Source organism: Spermophilus citellus (assembly GCF_964194105.1).
Source record: "Spermophilus citellus genome assembly, chromosome: 10".
NCBI lineage: Eukaryota > Metazoa > Chordata > Mammalia > Rodentia > Sciuridae > Spermophilus > Spermophilus citellus.
In genome coordinates, this window is record NC_138197.1 from 23,901,946 (window position 1) to 23,927,490 (window position 25,545).

Genomic DNA, 25,545 nt, shown 5'->3' on the forward strand with positions numbered 1-25,545 from the left:
GACAGCCTTCATCCTGTAGGGCAACATAATTCATTCCTATTGGGCTTCAGTCCCTGTTAACAAATGCTCATCTGTTTATTAATAACCTAGGTGACAAAAGCAGGCATACAACAGTGAAGGCAGAAAAGATTTTTGTCATCAAGGGAGCTAATGTCTCCTCAAGAGAAAGTCCATAATAAAAAGTAAAACTAACTTGTTTCATATCATTGCAATCCAACTGGACAGACAGGCATTTGGGGTGAAGGCAAGAAAAATATGTTACTTCTTTCTCAATCATGTTGATAATGTAGGGAAAGAATTCAGTCAAAATATGCCTGTAATCCCAGCAACTTCGAGGCTAAAGCAGGAGGATCACGAGTTCAAGGCCAGTATCAGCAACCTAGCATGGTGCTAAGCAACTTAGTGAGAACTTGGGGATGTGGCTCAGTGGTTAACTGTCCCTGGGTTCAATCCCCAGTACCAAAAAGAAAAAGGTTGGAGAATGTACAGACAACTGAAATTACTACTTAACCATTAGATGAAATCTCCTTTTCTACTTTGAGAAAGGCCCGCGAGATTTTAGTTTCACTGAAATTTTCTGTTTACCTGTAACCTGGGTATTAGCAGCGCAATAAATTTGGCCAAATAGCAAGGAAGGGAGTGGGGTGTTCACGGGATCCCAATAATTGCAAACTGATTGGCCTCTGGATCCTAGAGTGCCTTCAAACTTCATCACTTCTGGTCAGAAACAGAAATGGGCTTGGTTTAATCCTAGTAGGTACTCTAACCATACTAGATGCTGGAAACCCTGAGCCGAGGAAGGGGAAAGGAGCCATACATGGGCTATGCCAGATTCCTGACCTAGACGGAGCAAGGTTTCTGGCTGGGTAAGAGAGATTATATGGTGCTGAGGACTGGAAGGATGTTCCTTTATTAAGGTGTAATTTAAGGACTGGGGATATAGCTCAGTGGTCAAGTGCTAATCTAGCATGTGTGAGGCCCATGATGTGATTCCCCAGCACCAATAAATAGAAGGTGTAAATTATGATACATTCAACCATTTTAAGTGTGCAAATCAATTATTTTAGGAAATCTGCCAACTGTGTAATAGTCACCACAACCTAGTTTTAGAACACTTTTGTGATGACCCGGGAGGAAATTTTTAATAACACCCACCTGATGACAATGATGGTTCAGTGGGGTTTAGGAGACTGACTGAAGAGAGGAGTTATTTTCTATTTGTTGCTGCCAATTTAGTAGGATGAGGGAAACTCAGACCAGGTCACAGTCATTCTACCTCTGCACTCAACCAGGCTTGGCCTAGAGACCTGAAAACTTAGAATATTTTTAATAAATAACTATTGGTGAGAGTAATACTCCACAAATAAAAGTGAAAAGAGTCTTTTTATATTTTCTTGGTATCCCTCCTCCAACAATGTCTGTGTAGTTGCACGAATCCCTCCCCCAGGACTAATTTTCAGCACAGAGGATCAAATCCATGTCACCCAAACCTTCAAAAAGACAGTGTCCCTCCTGACAGCTGAATATTTTCATCTACCCAGTGTGAAGTAATGGGCTGTGACTCCAAGCCTAATAATTTGCTAAATCAGTTATCAAAGAAATGAAATGAAGTTTCCGGAAAAGCTGCTTTGACCTAGAGAACATCAGTGCATAGGCATCTTAATTGATGGAATCCGTGGGGCTGTAGGATTTTACAGATGTTTCATGTCGTGCGATTGATCTTGCCCAAAGCTCTCAATTTGTCTTTTCATGTAGAAAGTAATCAAAAGAAGCAAGGAGTAAAATAATTAGAAATGGCTAGAAGACTAAAGGTTTACAACTTCCCAGTATAAAACCAGACTTCTTAGAAATGAGTACCATTCCCAGACCCCATCCTAACACCCTCAGCCTTAGCACAGGACATCTACTTCCTTCTGTGTACAGCCTGGCTTGGAAAAAGAATATCCCAAGGGAGAAGTAGGAATACATCAAGAGCAACCACAAAGCCACTATGGCAAATGACAAAGGGTATACAGCTGAACTCCCCTCCCTTAATTTCTTTCCAAATGCATCTCTGACTTCACACTGAATGATGATCTCCTTCAGTTCTGAGCTGGGTTAGGGTCAGCCCTCTAGGTTTATTTCTGCTCTGGAGAGAATAACTTAAGATTTCCTTCATGAAAATAGTTGGAAAAAGTCATGACCCTGCAGTTAGCTAGTGTTGAGAGCCACAGCTGAAGGGGCCCCAGCAAACTTCCAGCTGCCAGCTGATGATTGGCTCACAGCAGCCCCAGCAAACTTCTAGCTGCCAACTGATTGGCTCCTCTGCGGTGATGCTCATTGGGCTGTTTCTCTGCCCACACGACTCAGCCAATCGGCCTCAAGAGCAGGAGGAGTGGGGGAGGTGGAGAGGCTTGTGGGAAGCCGGTGGTGGCAGTTGGGCTCTGAGGGAATTCCTGAAGAGCTGTGTGGTGCGGTTCTAAAAATAAAGTTAATTTCTTTTGACAAGTGGCTCCTGAATTGTGCCCAGCCAGACTGGGGCAAGCTAGCACCTCTCCCTGCTCCTTCCCTGCTGATCCCCGGAACCAAGACAGATTCAGTCAGTTTTCTTGGTACATGGAGTAGAGGTGGGGGGCGCACATCTACCTCAACCTTGTTAGAGAATAGAGGCACTTTTCTTTGTTAGCTGTCAGTCTTCCTGTACTGGCTTCTTTTTCACCACAGCCAGCCTTCCCAGAATGTTTACTTTTACCTTCTCTCCTTTATTCACTGTTTTCATCTCCAAGAAGCCTGTTGGGCTTCCCCATAACCTGTCTCACCCTTGGGAACTTCAAAATCACAATACGAGTGACTTAGAGATCCTCTGGTGTCTGAAAAAGGTAAATACTATCCTTTTCATTATTAGAAACCATACAGAGATGACTTAGGGAACTCAACTTTGGTCACTTCCTTGCCTTCTCTCACCTCCTCAATCAACAAGTTAATAACAAACTAATAATCATCACTCAAATGCCTTTTCTATTTTTTTGTAGTTCCGTAACATTAAACATTGTGGTCCAGGTAAGCCTTGTGTGTTTTTTTTTTTTTTTTTCCTCCTTTCCTTCTTTCCTGGCACCTGCTCACCTGCTCACCTTCAATTAAGTGCAAGTATAAACCTGAACTCTTCTTCCTACTGAATAGAGCTTCATAAGCTAAAGGGTACAAAGACAAGGACATGGATCCAGAGAAAGTGGCAAGTATTGAGAGGGAGGTGAGACGGAATGAAGAGGGAGAAGTGGTTAGATTTGCCTGGTGTGAGGGAGGATAAGTGGAGTCATTTCAGTGAAGTCTGGAATGATGACTAGGAGTCTACAGAGGACAAGAGAGGAGTGACACACTAAGCTCACAATGATGTGAGCAAAGGTGAGGAAACTCACAGGAGTATATATGTCCTGGAGAATATGACTGAAAAAAAAAAAAAGTTTGTGTTTGGAAGTTTAGAAAATAAGGCTGGTGCTAGGTCTTGAGGGACCTTTTGAAACTTGCTGAGGATTTGGATTATTTCCTGAAGTTAGTGAAGGGCTGAAATGGGGATCATATTTGCCCTTACGAAAGAATATTCTGGCAGGGCACAGTGGAACACATCTGTAATCCCAGCAGCTCCGGAGGCTGAGACAGGAGGATTGCAAGTTCAAAGCTAGCCTCAGCAAGGAGAGACGCTAAGCAATTCAGTGAGGCCCTGTCTCTGAATATAATACAAAATAGGGCTATGGATGTGGCTCAATAGTTGAGTGCCCCTGAGTTTAATCCCTGGTAGCCTTTTTTAAAAAAAAAAATATTCTAATTTGTTATATATGACAGCAGAATGCATTTTAATTCAGAGTATACATATAGAATACAATTTTTCATGTCTCTGGTTGTACACAAAGTAGTGTCACACCATTTGTGTCTTCATACATATACTTGGAGTAATGATGTCCATCTCATTCCACTTTCTTTCCTACCTCCCCCAATCTCCTCCCTTCCCCTTTGCCCTATATAAAATTTCTCCATACCTCCCAGGCTCCCCCGAATCCCATTATGGATTAGCATCCCCATATCAGAGAAAACATTCGGCATTTGGTTTTTGGGGATTGGCTTACTTCACTTAGCATAATAGTCTCCAACTCCATCTATTTATCTGCAAATGCCATGATTTTATTCTCTTTTAATGTGATTAATATTCCATTGTGTGTATATTCCACAGTTTCTTTATCCATTCATCTACTGAAGGGCATCTAGGTTGGTTCCACAATTTAGCTATTATGAATTGTGCTGTTATAAACACTGATGTGGCTTCGTTACTATAATATGCTGTTTTTAAGTCCTTTGTGTATAAACCAAGCAGTGGGATAGCTGGGTCAAATGGTGGTTCTGTTCCAAGTTTTCCAAGGAATCTCCATACTGCTTTCCATATTGGTTGCACCAATTTGCAGTTCCCCCAGCAATGTATGAGTGTGCCTTTCTCTCCACATCCTCATTAACATTTATTGTTGTTTGTATTCTTAATAGCTGCCATTCTAACTAGAGTTCGAGATGAAATCTTAAGAGTAGTTTTGATTTGCATTTCTCTAATTGCTAGAGATGTTGAACATTTTTCATATATTTGTTGATTGGTTGTATATCATCTTCTGAGAAATGTCTGTTCAGTTCCTTGGCCCATTTATTGATTGGGTTATTTGTTTCTTTTTTGTTGTTGTTTGTTTGTTTGTTTGTTTTGGTGTTAAGATTTTTGAGTTCTTTATATATCCTAGAGATTAGTGCTCTGATGTGCGTGTGGTAAAAATTTGCTCCTGTTCTGTAGGCTCTCTGTTCACCTCACTGATTGTTTCCTTTGCTGAGAAGAAGCTTCTTATTTCAAATTCATCTCATTCATTGATTCTTGATTTTATTTCTTGTGCTATAAGGAAATCTTATTAAGGAATTCAACATGATAAAGTTTTGGGCCTACGTCTTCTTCTATTAGGCGCAGGGTCTCTGGTTTAATTCCTAGGTCCTTGATCCACTTTGAGTTGAGTTTTGTGCATGGTGAGAGATAGGGGCTTAATTTCATTTTATTGGAAATGGATTTCCAGTTTTCCCAACACCATTTGTTCCTTTCTCCAATATATGTTTTTGACACCTTTGTCTAATATAAGATAACTGTATGTGGGTTTGTCTCTGTGTCCTCTCTTCTGTACCATTCATCAACAAGCCAATACCAAATTGTTTTTGTTACTGTTGCTCTGACAGTGCCTTGCTCATACAAGAGAAGCACTTTACTACTGAACCACAACTCGAGTTCCTTAAGTCTCTCTCTCTCTTTTTTTTTTTTTTAACTTCCTCTGGGGGAGGGATTTATTGGCCATTGAACCTAGGGGCATTCTACCATTGAGCTGTGTCTCCTGCTCTTTTTATTTTTTGAGACAGGTTGTGGCAAAGTTACTTAGGCTGACCTTGAACTTAGGTCTTCCTACCTCAGCATCCTGAGTAATAGTTAATTGTTATGGCACCCAGCTTTAAGCCTTCTTTTTAACTTTTCCTTTGGTGACAAGAAGTATGCTGGAGGCAAGGATTAGGGCAGCAATAAAAAAGAGTTGGGGGGTGGTGGTGAGGGTGCAGATCCCAGAGAAGCTCACCTAGGGTCTTTTTATTTGATTCACAAGCTCAAAACTGGTTTCATAATAATACCAAGATGGTGTTATTTAGAGGCTGCATGATGTGTGATGTTACAACATTTGGGAATGCAGAAACAGGAAAACCCAGCTGTCCTCTTAAACCATACATTAAAAAGATTTGCAAAAATGTGAAACAGTGTTACTCTTCTCACTAAGTTTCTATTTTGGAAAATAATTGGTGGCTTTTTTTGCCCCATAAAATATGTGAATAATGTTAAAAATATATAATAGTTAAATATTTTAAGGTGAATTAATAAATACTGAAGCTTTTCCTCAGTTTTAAGTTTTCATATAGTAAATGTTGACTATTTTTTTTTTTTGAGTCAGTAGTTTTCAAATATACAAAAAAGCATGAGAGGAAAAAGTTTGTGGGCTGGGGATGTGGCTCAGGTGGTAGTGCGATCGCCTGGCATGTGTGCGGCCCGGGTTCGATCCTCAGCACCACATACAAAAAAGGGATGTTGTGTCCGCCGAAAACTAAAAAAATAAATATTAAAAAATTCTCTCTCGCGCTCTCTCTTTAAAAAAAAAAAGAGTTTGTGAAACCCTCGTAGGCTATTGTAGAAGTGTTGTTTTTATACTGACTGAGATGAGAAGTCCTGGATGAATTACACAATAGGATGGAGAGTAAGTATCCTACAGGATGGAGAGTAAGTGTCCTAGAGGCTGAGAATGGAAGGGGTCAGCTGTGACTCATGCTGTGAACAGACTGGGGAAAACGGGAATTGACCATTGAATTTGACAATGTGGAAGTCATTCAGGACCTAATAGATATTTCTGTGGAGTAGTAAGAACAAGGTCTAATGGTTGTAGTTCAAAAGAGAGTGGGGGAAAAAGCATGACTGAGTTATTAAAGATGATAGTACTAACAGGGATAGGAATGGTTCTGTGGAAGGAAAGGATTGATGCAGAAGAAAGGGACCAATAGAGGAGGCATTGTGGTTAAATGAGGGAGGAATGGAGTCAGGTACACAGGTAGAGAGGGTAGCTTTAGATAGATGACAAGATGGTCGTCTGTTCTTTGTCATAGGAGGAAGGCAGACAAGATGGGTGTAGCCATGGATTAATGATAGGAGCTTCGGGAAGAATGCTATCTAACTTTGCTATGATATTTTTTAAAATATATTTTTAATTGTAGGTGAACACACAGTATCTTTGTTTATTTTTATGTGGTGCTGAGAATCGAACCCAGTGCCTTACACATGCAAGACAAGTGCTTTACCGCTGAGCTCCAGCTCCAGCCCTGACCATGATATTTTGTGTGATTCCATGGCAGTGGTAACAGGCAGACTAAACAACTGAAAAAGAAACCCCCGGATCTATTCCAGTTTAACCTCTTGCCATTTGAGTGTTAGGAAAGCATTTTAAAGTCTGTCCCAGAGAGAGGGAGGTTATTATGGCAGGGTACCTTTATGGGACCCTGCATTTCTTCCAAGGACTCTATAATAATCTTTATGGGGTATTTATAATCTCTTTGGACTGCTGGAATCTTGCCGTTCTGGGAGCACTTATGCTACAAAGGCCCTCAAGCTCTCCCTGTACAGCCTGCCGGCTAGCCAGCCAGCCAGCCAGCTTCCTGAGTGTGCAATAGTGTAGCTGACTTGGCAGCCCTTCATTCAGCAGAACTTCATTGTGCACCTGCCATGTACCTGAAACTGGGTACACAGTGCTGAGTGAGATTAGGGCCTGGCCTTGCAAAGAACAGGTTTTGTAGGATTCTCCTTTGGTTGTGTTTCACCACATCCTCAATGAGGCTTTCTCTCTTGTCAAGGCCCATTCCCCACCACCCCCATCCCCATCCTAGCAATGCTTTCAGGATAGTGGGGCAGGAAGTTGCTGGTCTTTTAGTCTCACCATAACTCAGCTCTGTACATTTGATGGTAGGTAGGTTCACCTCCTTATTATGTTAGTTGATTAGAAAATACTTTGTAATTGCTGGGTGCAGTGGCTCAAGCCTATAAGACAGGAGGATCACAAAGTTCAAGGTCAGCCTCAGCAATTGTGAAACCCTTAGCAGGTTAGTGAGACCCTCTCTCAAAATAAAAAATGGAAAAAGGATTGGGGATAAGGCTCAATGGTAAAGTGCCCCTGGCTTAAATCCTCAGTACAAAAGAAAATGAAAGAAAGAAAGGGTAGGGGACTGGGGGTATATCTCAGTTGGTAGAGTGCTTGCCTAGCATGCACAAGGCCCTGACTTCAATCCCCAGCACCACCAAAAAAGTAAGAAAGAAAGCGAGCTTTGTAATTGATTCCTTAAAGGTGTCACTGATGGCTGGGGTGTTACAGCCTGCTAAAGAATGCAGACTGATAAAGCTTGTGTTATTACTATTTTAGTCATTTAGGCTTTCATCATCAGTCAATAGAAAAAATTCCTATGAAACCAGACTGTTATATCTTCCATTTGTGAAAGGATTCTATTTCAAAGGAACAGATGCAGTAATAAATTGTGAGAAGAAAAGGAATTATATATTGCACAGCTGTGCCCATCTCAATACCTGCAAGTTTCTGCTCTCAGGCAGAGGCTGGGAGCATGTATTGATGGGCTTTCATTTCTCAATCTGTATTCTTAAGTGTTTTTTTTTTTTTTTTTTTTTTTTATGACTAAGGACTTAGTCTCCAGACTAGGCAGGTATGAACCTAAAGCATGGCTATACTACTTCCATCTTGTTTTGTGACCTTTAAACTTCTTTAAGCTGCAGTTTCCCCTTCTGCAAAATGGAGGTAATAGATTAATCTCACAGCATTGGTGAAGATCATGTAAAGCATGGCTCTGATACTTAGTAACTATCTTGTCATTACTGAAGAAGTCCTTCTACCTGCCTTGTTTTAACATTTAAGTGTGACAGAAACTCACTGACAGACCTTAATCCTTTAGCCCCTGCCTCACCATGCTATTACCATACCTTGAAGAACAGTTCTAAGGGAGAATGGAGAGTGATGATGGGATAAAATTGTGAGATGTTTTTCTTTCCTTCAAAAACAAAATTGAGATCTATTTCTGTTATATAGAGTAGCCATGTATTTAGACTATCATTTTTTGTTGCTGAGATTTATTTATGAACTGCTAGGTAAAACAGCAGTGCCATCCATCATTGACTAGGCCTTGCTATGGGTCTGGTACACTAACCATTTTACATTCATTACTTAATTTGCACAAAACACTATGATTTTATGGATTTTTAAAAATTTTATAGTTGAGGAAGCTTAATTATAAGACACGAGATCTTAAGTTGGATGATGATAATGGTGGTGGTGGTGATGATGATGATGATGTGGTGGTGATGATGGTGGTGATGGTTGTGGTACTGGGGATTGAACCCAGATCTTCATACATGCTGAACAAGAAAATTCTCAATCACTGAGCATAGCCCAGCCCTTTTTATTTTATTTTGAGGCAGGGTCTCACTAAGTTGCCCAAGTTGGCCTCAAATTTGGGATCCTCCTACTTCAGCTTCTGTAGTAGCTAGGATTAAGGTGTGTGCGACTATTCCTTCTGATTGTTTTTTGTGGGTTATTTTGGGCAGGCATGGGTATTAGCATTAGTAACTGTGTTTATTGGATGTATCCTTCTGATTTGGACAGTTTAATGTGTGTCTCAGCAATAGAACCATAAGACAGAGGTCAATTTGTTTTTGACTCGTGTCATTACTCAGTTGTGTAGATGTGTTGGTTTTAGTGAAGACATTGGTTGAAAGAGTAGAATTAAAAAGTTCGAAGAGACAAAACATATGGGCTAAGGCCATACTACTGCCTTTCAGAATTAGATACTTGGCTGAGAACCTAGATGTCATATGATTCAGGTTCTTCTTGGAAACCTCTAGAAAGGATCAGTTCAGAGGCCAGGATGAAGTGGAGTGAGGATTCATTATAAAGTGCCACATTCTTGCTAGTTGATCCTCACAGAATATCATTGACTTTCCAGGTGACTCGATTTATTAGGTACCACTTTTGGGTAGCACACGAGAAAGCTTATCTATAACATCTATTTAGTTCTCCTTCATCTTCCCCAGTCACACAGACTAATGTTTGTCCACCAGACTGGTCCTTCAAGAGCAACTAGACTCCATCTTTTCCTCAGTGATTCAATAGAAACATAGTACAGTTCTGTTACAAGTCAGACTATAACTACAAAGACCTGATCCCTTCCCTAAGAAAACTCATTATTAGTGGAGAAGAGAAACATTTAAATAGTCCTTGAAGAATGGCAGGTGTAGATGAAGACTACTACTGTGTTAATAAAGAATAGGTGCATAGAAAGAAGGAATAGACACAGGGTTGGGATGGGAATTAGTTTTGTGCTGCAGATGAGTTTGATGCTAAATAGCATGAAAAAGAAAAGATCTGAGAATATAAGACATACTGAAACATGAAAACATTGAAGATTAAACACCCTTTCATAAAAACACTCAAAAGCTAGGAATAGAAGGAAATGATTTCCACTTAATAAAAGCAGTATATGTAAAACCTCTGGCAAACAATCATACTCAATAGTAAAGACAGAAAGCTTTTCCTCTTAAAATCAGGAACAAGGCAAGGATGCCCACTTTTGCCACTTCTGTTTAATATTGCCAAACTGCTCTGGTAGTTTAGCCAAGCCAGTTTGGCAAGAAAAAGTATCTACACTGAAAAGGAGAAAGTCAGCCAGGCATGGTGGCTCATACCTGTAATCTCAGCTACTTGGGAATTTGAGGCAGAAGGATTGCAAGCTTGAGACAAGCCTGAGCTGCTCATCAGGATCCTGTTGCAAAATTTAAAAAATTGAAGAGGGTTAGGGAAATAGCTCAGTGGTAGAGTACCCTGTGTCCAATTCCTAGTACTGGTGTTGGGAGACAAAGAAAAGGAAAAAAGTGAGATTATCTCTGTTCATAGATGACACACTCTTATATGCAGAAACCCTAGAGACTCCACTCAGAAAATCCATTAGAGTTAATACAGGAATTCAGCAAAGTCAAGAATTCAGCAAGTCAGCGTTTTTATATACTTAGCAGTGAATAATCTGAAAAGGAAATTATGAAAACAATTTCATTTATAATAGCATCAGAAAGAATAAAATACTTGGAAATTAACCAAGGAGGTGAAAGGCTTATGCAATGAAACTAAAATATCACTGAAAGAAATTAAACTTATAAATAACTGAGCACACATTCCATGTTCATGGTTTAGAAGACTTAAGATGTAGTATTATCCAAAATAATATACAGAGTCAGTACCCACCCCTGTCTAAATCCCAATTTTTGGAGGGATTTGTTGTTGTTTTGATTTGGTTTTGCAGAAAAATTCGTATGGAATCTCGAGGTTGGGACTGGGGCTCAGCGGTAGAGTGCTCATCCGGCTTATGTGAGGTGCTGGGTTCGATCCTCAGCACCATCCTCAGCACTACATAAAAATAAATAATAGGGGGCTGGGGTTGTGGCTCAGCGGTAGATTACTCGCCTAGCACGTGTGAGTCCCTGGGTTCGATCTGCAGCACCACATAGAAATAAATAGATAAAATAAAGGTTTTGTATCCAAATACAACTAAAAAATAATTATTAAAATAAATAAATATATTATGTTCAACTACAACTAATATTTTTTTAAATTTGTGTGGAATCTCAAAGTACCCAGAATAGCCAAAACAGTTTTTAAAAAGAAGGACAAAGCTAGAGGGCTCATGCTTCCTGATTTCAAAACTTACTACAAGGAAATAGTAATCCAAAATGTGGTACTGGTTTAAAGACAGACATGTAGTATTCACTTCAGCAGTACGTATACTAAAATTGGAATGATACAGAGAAGATTAGCATGGCCCCTGCACAAGGATGACATGCAAATTCATGAAGCGTTCCATATTTAAAAAACAACAAAAAAGACATATAGACCAATGGAAGAGAGCCCACTACTATAACCTTGCACGTATGGATGGTCAAAAGACTTTTGACAAAGGTGCCGAGAGCATTCAGTGGGGAGAGGGAAATCTTTTAAACAAGTGGTGCCGAGAAAACTGGATATTAATATGCAAAAGAATGAATTTGGACTTTTATTTGATGCCATACACAAAATTAACTCAAAATGGATCAAAGACCTAAATGTAAAACCTAAAACTATAAAACTCTTAGAACCAACCCCAGGTCACATAGGACGAAATTTCACAACATTAAATTTGGCAGTGACTTTTTTGGATATGACACCAAAGGCACAGGCAACAAAAGAAAAAAAAAAGCAAGTTACGTTTCATGAAAATTTTAAAAAGATGTATCAGAAGACACTATCAACAGAGTGAAAAGGCAACCCACAGAAAGTGGTTGGAAATCATGTATCTGATAAGGAATTAATACCCCAAATACAGAGAATTCCTAAAACTTAACAAGAATAAAAATAACCCAGTTAAAGAATGGACATTTCAAATGATATTTGAATAATCATTTTTCAAAAGAAGTTATACAAGTGGCCAGTAAATACATGAAAATATGCTTAATGTTACAAATCACTAGGGAAATACAAATGAAAAGTACGGTGAGATACTACCTCAAACCTGTTAGGATGGACACTATCAAAACTAACACTAAGGGCTGAGGTTGTAGCTCAGTGGTAGCACGCTTGCCTGGCATGTGTGAGGCACTAGGTTGGAGCCTCGGCACCCCATAAAAATAAATTTAAAAATAAAGGTATTGGGTCCATCTACAAATAAACAAACAAACAGACAAACAAAGAAAAATTACAGAAAAATAGTATTGGTGAGAATGTGGAGAAATTGGAACCCTGTGCATAAAAGGAGTTACAGAGTTGGATGGTAATGATGGTTGTACACCCTTATGATTGTACTTAACAGTATTCTATTACACTTAAATTGATTTAAGATTAGCCAGGTTCTGTGTCACATGCCTGAAGTCCCAACTACTTGAGAGATTGAGGCAGGAGGATCACTTGAGCCCAGGAGTTGGAGGCCAATTTGACAAACACAACAGAAGTCTGTCTTAAACAAACAAACAGACAAACAAACAACAAAATGGCTAAGATGGGAATTTTATAGTGTGTGTTAGTTACCATAAAAGAAAATGGGGGAAAATTAATGCATGAGGAAGACTACTTGCCTTTCAATATTTTGAGTTGCTTCCTGGGTACCCAGAGCCTTATCTGAAGAGCTGTGAGAAAAACAGAGCTGAGAAGTAGAGTTAGAGAGGACGAGAAACCCCATTCCAGACAATTTTTGTGGGTTTTTTAAAAGAGGGGGCACTTTACCATTGAGCCTTGTTATTTTTTGAGACGGGCCTTGCTGAGTTGCTGGGGCTATGTTAAATTTATGATTCTCCTGCCTCAATCTCTTGAGTCTCTGGGATTACAAGTGTGCGCCACTGTGCCCAACCCCAGACAGTCTTGATTTAGTCAACTTGTTACCTCTGAAGCCATGATCTCAGTGTTTGCAATCAAATGATAGCAGCTCAGTTGCTCATGTTGCAGAAAAAATATGTCTAGAACTATTTTGGTGATTTGGGGATCCTTGTTTTTGTGGCAAAACACTACGGAATCTCAATAATCTAATATGAATTTTTCAACTAAGTTTCCTCCTAACAGCATTCCAAAACAAGCATTCCTATACACCTACTATAGTTCCAGAATCTATTTAGACAAGTCACACCTCTCACTGAGTGGGCTAGGAAAAGGAGCACTTTTTGGATTCCTTTTAAGATTTAAAGATTTGCATACCTACTGGTATATTAATCGTATAGAGACAGGAGAGAAAAATGAAGCCTCACTCTGGGTACCCAGAGCCTTATCTGAAGAGCTGTGAGAAAAACAGAGCTGAGAAGTAGAGTTAGAGAGGATGAGAAACCCCATTCCAGACAGTTTTCGTGGGTTTTTTTTTTTTTTTTTTTTTTTTTTTTTGAGAGGGCACTTTACCATTGAGCCTTGTTATTTTTTGAGTCGGTGAGTGATTCTTATTTTGTTGTTGTCTTTCTTTCCTTTTTCTAATTTTAAAGATGATTTTTTTCACTAATCCCCCCAAACAACCACCCACCTATTCTAAGAGCCGCAGATTGAGCATTCTCATAACCACCTATGAGTCAAAGCAACCTTTCATTCTTGTTGTAAATAAAAACATGAACCCTGTTCCTGCATGTTCTTCATAGGCTGTCTGTCTCCCCAGCACTTCCCTCTACCGCCAAGGAATGCACAGAGCATCTGAGTCAGCAGTCAGCTGCCAGAGACAAAACATGCAGGGTATTGTCAACTGGCAGTCTCACAGATGCTCTGGAAACCTGGCATCACTGTCTCTTCCTTTCCCCTTCAGACTCCTCACTTCCCTTGCCTTTTTCTTTTCATACCTTGATTTTTCTGTCCCCAGAATTTCAAGTACCTTCCAGCCAGGTTTCCTGGTCCCTAATGTTCCTGTAATTGTGAATGTTGATTTTTCCCAAGACACTTGGATGGGTGGTCAAGGAGAAGTCAGGGGGAGCATGAGTTGGCTTTGACATTCAGGAATGAGGGGAAATGGGTTGGTTACAGGAATGGCTCTTCTGCCATTCTGCCTGGCTTTTCAGAGCAAGTCAGAATGCAAGGTAAGTCCTCTTGGAAATGAGACAGTCCCAGTGCAACAGAGCCACAGAGTGATGGTGTGGTACTCTAGATTTGTCTTCCAACTCCAGTGATCTGGCTCACAAAGAAGGAAAAGTAAGCAACCCAAGGGACTCAGTCTCGTGTAGTCTTACCTTGAATGCCTGTTGCATTGTTCCAGGAACCAACCTGTTTCTGTTTATCTGCTGTCATTAGTCCCTGCAGGTCATGATCCTTTAGCCTGGGCACCTAATACTTGTCTGCTGCCCACAAGCAGGTACTCTGCAGCTGAAACCTGTTAATTTAAAGGTGCATTGCAGCACCTTTAAATTTCCAGCTACAAAAAATCGGGGCTGATTATTAAACAAGGTGTGCATCTGCTGTGGAACTTGATTTGGATCTTCTCTGTAGTGGTTAGTAGCTCTTGGCAAGTGAATATTTATTTCAGAACGGGCTACAACCAGCCAATGGGATGGTAGCCCATACATCAGAACTATTCTTCAGACACAAATGCCCAAGACACTCATGAGGGAGAGATAGGAGCACAAAGCAGGTGTTATGACCAGGGAAAGGATTTTACAGATATCTGGTGTGGGGTTTTAATGTGTTAAATTCAACAAGAGAATAATGGTGTTCTCAGTACTCCAAGTTCTGGCAAGAAGTAGAAGGTGGCTGCTGGTAGGGAACAAAGAAAAATTATTTTCTCCCTTGACGCAAATATATCACACATGTACAGTGGGTTCAAATCTTGCAAACATTTCATTGTGATTGGCAAAATCAAGGTTGATTGTGAACACAGGTAGGATATGTGGATCCAGGACAGCACAGTGCTGTCTGCTCACTGAAAAGCAAGTAAAATTGCAGATTCCCTACATAGAAGGCAAGATGCAGTGTAGCAAATGCTATCTGAGGTCTTTGTTTCCAGTTGTTGGTTATTACCTGTTGTAGTCTTTCTTCTGCTGTTGCATAAGCACATCTGTTTTTGGTTTTTTTTTTTTTTTTTTTCGTTTTTTTTTTTTTTTACCCCTACTAGCTGTCTTTTAACTACCTGTCTTTTTAAGGTAAGTCTTGGCTTGTAAGAAAAAGAATGAACTCTTCTTAGGAACTTTAGAATGTTTTTCTTGCTACTACCTAAATCAAAACCTTTATTTAGGGAAACTGAAGGCTAGTTTCCATTAATCTTATTTTATTTATTCATCTATTTGTTTTTTTGTTTATTGTGGTGCTGGGGAGGGAACCAACCTGCTCATGCGTGCTGGGCAAACACTCAATCACTGAGCTATTCCCAGCCCCCGAATTCCATTTCTTGCCGAACTCTTGCCCACATGGATATTAGAACAAGCAGTATGTATAGTTTTTAATATCCAGAGCCAGGAGAGGCTGTTGAGTAAGTAACATTTTTTAAGGTGAGAAGCCGAATTAGTATATTTCAGATGATGAATTAATCATCTTCCACTCATCTTCCACAGTAGTAGAGAAGTATTGAGCTGTTGACATGAAAACATGAAAGGGAAAGACAGTTCCTGTAGCTATGACTTTCTTTCATGAAGCTTAAGACACATTTCTAAGTGATTTGGTTTAATCATATGATATCATGGTGAGGTATGGAGAAAAACAGAGCAATATTTCTCCTTCATAATGGGAAGAGCTTCCCAACAGAACCTTGTGAAACTTGACACCCGTTGTATCAGCACCTGCAGCTTGGTGGCTCTCTTACATTATATCAGTAAATAGAAGGCCACTTTTTCCTTCTTTCCCCTCCCGAGGACAGCACATGAATAACTCCCTTCATCTTCTCCTATCCCCAATAGTAAATCTTCCAAAGTTCCGAGCCAGTCATGTTTGTCATACTAGTGGTAAATTGGAGATGTGCTTATGATGTACCTTCTGATTGAATAATGTTGGATTCAATTTGCTGATCGTATCTTCAGGATTTTTATGTCTATGTATGAGAGATTATTTATTCAATTTCTTTAATAGATATAGGCCTGTTTAGATTGTCTATTATTTTTGTGTGAGTTTTGGCAGATTGTGTTTTTCATGGAATTGATAAGCACCAGGAACAAGTTTTATGACCAGGAGAATTTCTTTAACACAAGGCTCAGAGAACTTCAGAATTGGGAGAGAGTTGTAGAAGTCATCAATCATTCCTTCTTGTCTTCCACAACAACAACAACAACAACAACAAATCAGTTTTATGAGGCAAAGTGACTTCCAGGGTCATGCAGCCTGTGCAGGCACATGTGGCTCAGGGTGGTGCCCTACAGTCACCCGGTCCTACATTCTTCATATGGCTTAGCTTGGCCCTTTGCCACCTACCTCCAAATAATGGTTATAATAGTGATAATAAATAAAATGTGGTACAAAGGTGATGAGACAGATGCCAGAGAGAACGTAGATGAAGAAACACATGAGGTGCCATCTTCGGCCTTTAAGCCTCTTTACAGCAGACACATAGAATGGCAAATGTGTTCATGTTTTGATAAGTGGAAGATATAGATGGCATCATTGTTATTGTTAAATATGATTATGGGCAAAATGGGGTGGCTCTACAATCTCCCCGTCCTGCCATGTACCACACACAGAAGACTTCTCAAGTCTTTTAAATCTCTGCTGATACTACCACATCTGAACTTCCTGCTTCTTAGAACTTCTATGACACTATCCTTTTTCTGTGTTTCTCATAATCTTTTCTAGTGGGATGGACTTTCTGCCAGCCTCTTCTTGCAGGTTTGTTCTTCCTAGAGCACATGTAAAGCCATGGCTTTTTTCAGTTCCACTACCACTGAACACTAAGGACTCCCAAACCTGGTCTGCATCTCTAAGGACTCCCTTGAACTTCACATTCATACTCCACTGCCTAGTATATGGCTATATTTTCCCCTAAGTAGCTCAGATGCGACAGATTGAAAAGGGAGTTTACTACCCCTGTTCACAAATGGGTGCTTTTATTTTTAATTCATTGCCTTGCTATCATGATTTCTCAGTGGCCTAAGATAGAAAACTGGGAATCATTTTTAACACTTTGATCTTTATCAGTCCCTCATAGGACTGTCTGTGTTTTACTTTATTTCTCACATACTACACTTCTTCTTATGTGGCTAACTTTATTTACCCTGAAGACTCTGCTGTCATGTCTTAGAGGTTCATCTTTAATAAGGACCCTGCCTCCCTGAGATTTAGGTACTCTTCCTTATTCCTCTCTCTATTGGTACACTGTATCATTCAGTTTATGTGCCTGTCATTCACTAGACTATAAAATCCTTGAAAACAAAGGCTGTCTTACTCATCTTTCCACCTCAGTATCTTGGATGGTCCCTGGAGCATTTCAGTATGCATTTGTTGAATGAATGTGTTATCACTTGAGGTCTCTGCTTCAGAAAGATCAATTGTAGAAATACTGACCATTTCTTTCTTTCTTTTCGTTAGATTAAGGTGACAGTGTCAGGTGGATCAACTGCCAACCCACTGCCCCCTCTGTTGGGCAGTGCTGAGAGTGGGGAAGCATGGAAGAGAAGAAGCATGAGACCACGAACCAAGCTCATGTCCTCTTTGACCGGTTTGTCCAAGCCACTACCTGCAAGGGAACCCTCAAGGCCTTTCAAGAACTCTGTGACCACCTGGAACTGAAGCCTAAAGACTACCGTTCCTTCTATCACAAGCTCAAGTCCAAGCTTAACTACTGGAAAGCCAAAGCTCTCTGGGCAAAGTTGGACAAACGGGGCAGTCATAAAGACTATAAAAAGGGAAAAGCATGCACTAACACTAAGGTAAGGGCTTAACTATTCTCAGACTCTAAGGTCACTGACATGAGAGTTTAACTAGGTACCAATTAGAAGAATTGGATAGAGATGGACTGGGTAAGATTGCCAGGCTAGGTTGATGCCAGGCAGATTCTAGCATCATTGTGTGTAAATATACTACATTTTGTGTAAATATACTACATTTTCTTTGTCCATTCGTTACCTAAAAAATTAAGCTTATAATCTGTTGAAACTTTGCAGATCCATTACCCATGCTCATTTTTTTTCTTTCCTTTCTTTTTAAAAAAAAATATTATTGGTTCTTTTTAGTTATATATAATAGCAGAATCCATTTTGATATATAAGCACGGAATATATCTTATTCTAGTTAGGATCTCATGGATGTATGTGATGATAGGATTCACTATTCACTGTAATGTTTTCATATATGTACATGGGGAAATAATGTCAAATTTATTTCACTGTGTTTCCTTTTCTTATCCCCCACCCTCCATTCTCCATTGTCTAATCTACTGCACTTTTGTTCTTCCCCTCACCCCATCCCCTTATTGTGGGTTAGCTTTCACATATCAGAAAACATTTGACCTTTGGATTTTTAGGACTGGCTTTAGGACTGGCATGATTGTCTCCAGATTCATCTATTTGCTGGCAAATGTCATAAAGTCATTCTTCTTTATGGCTGAGTAATACTCCATTGTGTGTAAATATACTACATTTTCTTTGCCCATTCATCTGTTGAAAGGTTGACTGTTTCATGTGCCAGACCCTTTTCTGAACATATTTCATGTATTTTCATATTGGACATTCAAAGTCTCAACTTTTTAAGAACAACCCTGAAATCAAGCTTTGCATTTTGCTGAAGTTTCATTTTGAACCTCACCCTCTTAGGAGGATGCAGATCATTTAGCAATGTCCTGGATAGGTTAAGAGTCTTGTCTATGCATAACTTCATAGTTCTTGACATGTCATCTTTATAAAACCATAACTCTGTACTCAACTTCAGTTTGCCCTTGTGTGGATAACTAGAGACCCATCCCAGTGGATTTACATTTGAATAGATATCATCAATGATATTCAAGAAATTCAAAAGCAAAACTTTCGTGAGTACTGGACTTTATTAAGAATGAAAGGAACTCAAAGTCAAATGTGTTGCACAGCTTTCTTCTGAGCATGCAGTACAAACTAATTAAGATCTTTGTTTAGCCTCACACTGAGTATTTCTCTAGAGTATTGATTTTCAAGAGCATTTCCCTGGACTTTCGGTCTAGAAATGATGGTTTTACATCTCTTTTAGCACATAAAATTTTGGCTTTTGAAAGTGGCCTCCAGAGAATTATCTGTGTGGTAAATCCATTCCAGGACTCTGAAGATTTCTTGAACCATAATAATCTCTACCTCCCTGGACAGAAATCTGCTGAACATAGAAGCCTTTCAAAAGGTCCTCTCCTGTCAGTGAAAGATTAGATGTGATTTTCATATTGTTTATTGAAATGATTACCCCTTTAAATATGTTACAGATATGTGGGCCTTACAGGCTGACCAAGATGAACATGTGCTTGGTTCACAAGTAGCACTTGTTCAGTCTTTCCCATTCATAGCAACCACAGCTCTTCTTTCAAACTCTGCTGTGACCCAGACAGGTTTGAAGTTTTTTTGGTAATGGGGAGAATAGCCTTCACTGAAGATTTACAGGAATGATGGTTATGAGACTATAAAATATCTCTAGAAATATGTTTTAAGAGTCACAAACTTTGCCTTAAAGTAGCCGTGTTTTGCAGTGTCTCATCATTGGAGCTGGCCCCTGTGGTCTCCGCACAGCCATTGATTTATCCTTATTGGGAGCTAAGGTGGTGGTTATTGAGAAGCGAGATGCCTTTTCCCGCAACAATGTCTTACATCTCTGGCCCTTCACCATTCATGATCTTCGAGGTCTAGGTGCCAAGAAGTTCTATGGCAAGTTCTGTGCTGGAGCCATCGATCATATCAGTGAGTAACACCAGCTGCTGTAGGATTCCAACCCTTCTCCCGCCCACTTTTCAGTAGACAGAGACAGGTAGGTTATCTGAGGAATTCCTGCTCAATAGCATAATTTGTTCCGATCTCATTGATATCTATCATGTAGCAAGCATTCCCTATTTTGAGTCAAAATATTTGCCTATTGTAGTTCTGTAACCTAGAACTTTGAACTACAATGTTTGCCCTGTGCAAGGAGGAGGAGTCTGGCTTAAGGATGTCTGAGTTAGGTCTTGGACTGTTACTGAATACTTGCAGTGTGTGAGATAGGCAGAGGGGCTAGACTTTTGGAAACCGGTGACCAATTTGGGCCTCAATCCTTTGGTGGTTCTTAGAGTAGTAGAAGAAGTACATAGGCTGTGGCTCTCTGCAGTGTAATCTTTCATATGCTAAACTAACATAAGAAGAACATGCTACAGGGATACAATCCTTACACAGAGCAGAGTTCTAGGTTGGTCATGAATGACAAGTCAGTAGTGGAATTCCTCAGGTTAGGTGATTCTCACAAAGTCTACAGCCAGAATAGCTCTTGGCATTCTTTTGTCAATCTTCAAACACATTTGGAGTCTCTGTATTTTTGAAACAGGTAAATACAAGTTAATGCAGTTGATTATTCATGCCTGTAAGTGGCCTATCTGAAAACCGATTCAGAACAGAAATTGTCTGCATTATGAAGTTGAAATCCTCTATTTAAAAATTGGTTATCACTAAAGAGTCCAGGGAAACTTTATCAAAGAAACTTTGATCTGAGTACCAGACTTTTTGCTGTTTGAAGTGGTTGTGCCAATTTATAAAACACTGGCTAACAACTTCTACTTCCCTGACAGAAGTGCTTAGAACAATAGTTATCTGCAAAAATAAAATGTGTGCTAGCATGAGACTTAATAAGTCTTTGGGAGTGTGACTCAGAGGGTGATAATTGTGGTAAGCTAAGGAAAATAACCAGGATGACTTAGCAGTGGACTTGCATGTGCTTCTAACAGATTAGTCACAGATTGAAGGTAAGTTTGGCTTTGAGGGATGACTGAGGGTCATTGATGGAGTGGACTTGTCTCCCAGTGATTATGAGTGGCAGAATTATTTTGGGACTGAGAGAGTCTTAGCTCAGTAACTAGATTTCTATCTTTGTATACCTAGTATTGCTGCCACAACTGGCACTGGGTAGGAACTTTGGGCATCAAATAGTATATAAATCTCACCCTGATAATGAGTGAGATTTTCAATTATTTTGGGCCTCAGTTGCCACAACTGTAAATAAGTTGGGGTTCTGTTAAGAGGATAAGGTTGAATTGTGATTTCTTTTACCTGCTGAGAGAATGTGAAGGTCAATGAGATAATAAGAGTAGAAGGTAGATGCCATGGATATTTCAGAAAACAATACAGTGGCTCCATATCAAGCTGTGAAAAGTGTACTCATGAGTGTACTCCTGTGTCCTGTGGTAGGTGCCATGTCCCATTACAACTATAGATACTACTGAGAATAGCATCTCTGACACATCAGGGGAAGCTAGAAAGGAGAGTCTCCTGTTGGCCACAGTCTCATGCTGTCTCCAAGTTTTCTATTGTTTAGAATACCTAACTCAAAGAAAGATGTAGGTGGCCTTTAAAGTCTCTAGAGCATCTCTTCCACTGGTTGGTATTTACCCTTAAAAAGAAAGAAGTTAGAGAACATGGCATAGAAAATGTCTCCTGCTCCAAAAGACTTTGGAGACCCTGAATAGACTATGCATAGGTGAAAGGGTGGGAGGGAACATGAGGAGCAACTACTGGTGTGTTCTTTCTTCTCTGTTGCTCTTGCAAACATGTAGTCTTTGTATTTACCCAGGTATACGTCAACTCCAACTAATACTTTTGAAAGTAGCCTTGATCCTAGGCATCGAAATACATGTCAATGTAGAATTCCAAGGACTTGTACAGCCTCCTGAGGATCAAGAAAACGAACGTAAGTTGAATTGGACAAATAAAGAAAGCTTAAAATGGCATTTAAAGGATGAGAACAGATGAGGTAAAAGGAGAACATGGGAATAATCTGCCAGTGTTTTTCAGAACTAGTTAAAGGGATTTCTTTGTATACTCTGTGCCTTTGAAGTTTACTGTTAAAGTTGAATAAGGAGGCCTTTTGTTAAAAATTTTGAATTTATTCTAATCAGTTATACATAACAGCAGAATGCTCTTCGATTCATTATACACAAATGGAGCACAGTTTTTCACTTCTCTGATTGTACACAAAGTAGAGTCACACCATTCATGCAATCATACATGTACCTAGGATAATGATGTCCGTCTCCTTCCACCGTCTTTCCTATCTCCATGCCCCCCGACCCTTTGCCCAATCCAAAGTTCATGAGGAGGCCTTTGACTTAGTCATTGCAGGCACTTGTACTACAGAAAAATCATATGATGGGGAAAGTCCCTTTGTAAGTTCTCTTCGGAGCTTCTTTCTATCTGAAGTTTATACCCCATACTTTTCTATTTATTGTTTTTAGCTTGGAGTTTTGTGCATTCTGTATGCCTGGGTATCTAGAGATGATCTTAGAGATATGAATTTGGTCTGAGTAATGATCTTAATTTTGCATTTGGTCCACAGGGATAGGTTGGCGGGCACTGGTGCACCCCAAAACTCATCCTGTATCAGAGTATGAATTTGAAGTGATCATTGGTGGGGATGGCCGTAGGAACACCTTGGAAGGTATTGGCTTGTGCTCTACTTACTCTCTTCAGAGAAGAATAGAGGCTGATCTTGTCCCCAAGAGTCCATGTTCCTGAGAATTTGCACATGTGCTATCTTTTATTGTCGGGGGCAGGGGTACTGAGGATTGAACCCAGTGCACTTTTTCACTGAGCTACATCCTCAGTCCGTTTTTTAATTTTTATTTTGAAACAAAGTCTTGCTAAACTGTGGAGGCTGGCCTCCAACTTTCAGTCTTTCTGCCTCAGCCTCCCAAGTCTCAGAGATAACTGATATTTTGCCTTGCTGGGTTCCCTATTTGAATTGCATGGCATCCCAGCTTTCTTCCAGACAGTGCTCACTCTGAGTATATTTTACAGGGTGCTCTTATTAAGTACCTTGTTAAAGTACTAAGAGATGAGATATACTTTTTTTTAAATATTTTTTTAGTTGTAGATGGATACAATATTTTTATTTGTTTTTATGTGGTGCTGAGGATCAAACCCAGTGCCTCACAGCGCAAGGCAAGCCCTCCACCACTGAGCTACAGCCCCAGCCCAAGTTATACTTTTTGGGAATTGACAATGTAGAATGTAATTTAAGTCAGCACCCCTGCTCCACTTTTTAAATGGAATCCCTAGTACTGAATAGTATTCTGTTAAGTCAGATTTCAGATTGTTTATTAATGATGTGGGAGACCTGCCCTAAAAATTTTTCATTGAGTTTCATTCTCCACATTTTCCCTAATGTCTTCATCAACACCCTCCTCATTTGAAGTGATCATCTTTCTTCTCTAGACAATTGCCACCTATGAAAACTTTTTTCCTTCCAGGATTTCGCCGGAAAGAATTTCGTGGCAAACTGGCTATTGCCATTACAGCAAATTTTATTAACCGAAATACAACAGCAGAAGCCAAAGTGGAAGAGATCAGTGGTGTGGCTTTCATATTTAACCAAAAATTTTTCCAGGAGCTACGAGAAGCCACAGGTTGGTATAGATTCCTCCAAAGTAATAAGGTTAAACATTGAAATAGTTACTTATTACTTTTTTTCTTGGGGGTTTGATAGGGTGGATGATGCTTGTTATTACTGTTATATGTCATTTGTCCTGCTTTTTCTTCACTCCTGTGCTTTGTTCTTAGCTTAATGGTTCCATATCATTCTGTCTCCTGCTCTAGCATTATCAGTCTTTAGCACAGTGGCTAGGCTGCTCTAGATTTTGTTTTTATTTATTGTTTTGTTTTAAAGTATTCATTCTGCTTTCTACCAACTCATCCCCAATCCCTTACCTCTACATTGTGATGCTAAGTTATGGCACTAGATATAGCAAACTGCAAGTTGGTAGCTCTCTGGTTTTATTGAGAACCTAACAGATATTAAGTATGCAGTCTTCTTCCTGAGTTCATTTGAACTTGAAAGCAAACCATGTGACAGATAGGAATGACATTGTTGTATGATGGCTTTTGAATAGATGTATTTTGCTGCAACAAAAAAAAATATGTATTTTATTCTCTATTTTCTTTTTTTTTTTTAGAAAGAACTTTTAAAAAATATTTATTTTTCAGTTCTCGGTGGATACAACATCTTATTTTATTTTTATGTGGTGCTGAGGATGTGGCTCAAGCAGTAATGCGCTGGCCTGGCACGTGTGGGGCGCTGGGTTCAATCCTCAGCACCACATAAAAATAAAATAAGATGTTATTCTCTATTTTCTAGACTTGATTTCATTGCCTTTGTATTTTAGATGAATAGAATTAAAAAGACAATAGCTCATTCTCTACTTCCAGGCATCTACCCTGTTTTTGTTTTTGTTTTGGTACCAGGGATTGAACCCAAGGGCACTTAACCACTGAGCCACATCACCACCACCTCTCCTTTTTAAAAAAAGAAAATTTTTACCTTTATTTTTATTTATTTATTTTTATGTGGTGCTGAGGATCGAACCCAGTGCCTCACACATGCTAGGCAAGCGCTCAACTGCTGAGCCACAACCCCAGCTGCCCCCAAAGACTTTCTTTTTTTTTTTTTTTTGTGACAAGGTCTCACTTGGTTGCTCACAGCCTAAGTTACTTTGAACCTGTAATCTTCCTGCCTCAACCTCCTGAGCTGCTAGGATTACAGGTGTATGCAACCATGCCCAGTTTATGAGATTTCTCTAGCTTCCTTGATGACTCAAAGAGGTTTAATCTGTTAACTAAGCCATACCCTCTTGTAAGGATTACCCTCTTTTTTGTTTTTCCAATTCTTATGTTTGTGTTAACTTTTGGTCATTGTTTTCAGAATAACTTAAGGTGAATTAAGAATAGTACAGAGGGAAACAAAGCTCCCCTTATTTTCATGAACTGAATAGGCAGGAAGAGAGAATCTGGACCTAAACATCTTCCTGCTTGGAATTTTATGATCCTGTCTTAGATAGACCCAAGAAGTCTCTCTGGCTGCCCTACTCAGCAAACTCCTATGTATGTTTGTTTTCTGGTTGCAGGTATTGATTTGGAGAACATCGTCTACTACAAAGATGACACGCACTATTTCGTTATGACAGCCAAAAAGCAGAGTTTACTGGACAAAGGGGTGATACTGCATGTGAGCAATGGATCTCTTTCAAACCACTTTTGTTGAATTTGTTAATATGATCACCAAGAGAAAGGGCTTTATTGTCTGATAGGATTTTTCTACAAGGGAATAAAGATGAGCATTGAACACATCTCCTCAAATCACTGATGGGTTTTAGTTTAACTTTGAAAAAAATATTTTCATTATGGAAAATTGTTAATTTAACAGAAATAGGGAGAATAGTATAATGAACTCTTATGCCCATTCTTTAGCTTGAGCAGTTATTAACATGGCCAATGTTGTTTCAATAAAACCCCACTCCACTCACCTCTCCTGCCATTGTATTGTTTCAAAGCAA

General features: G+C 39.6%; 1 protein-coding gene across 32 annotated transcripts in view; it reads left to right on the top strand.

Moving 5' to 3' along the window:
* Positions 1–25,545, top strand: part of MICAL3 (microtubule associated monooxygenase, calponin and LIM domain containing 3) — a 200,046-nt gene that overhangs the window by 64,930 nt on the left and 109,571 nt on the right. For all 32 annotated transcript variants that reach the window (XR_014024158.1, XR_014024159.1, XM_081310961.1 and 29 more), the window contains 6 exons: positions 17,619–17,959; positions 19,732–19,939; positions 21,792–21,908; positions 22,554–22,655; positions 23,467–23,622; positions 25,117–25,217. Coding sequence is in view for 30 of the 32 variants with exons in the window: in XM_081310961.1 (XP_081167087.1) it covers positions 17,696–17,959; positions 19,732–19,939; positions 21,792–21,908; positions 22,554–22,655; positions 23,467–23,622; positions 25,117–25,217 (948 nt within the window). In the remaining 2 variants the exon portion in view is untranslated. The remainder of the gene's footprint in view (positions 1–17,618; positions 17,960–19,731; positions 19,940–21,791; positions 21,909–22,553; positions 22,656–23,466; positions 23,623–25,116; positions 25,218–25,545) is intronic.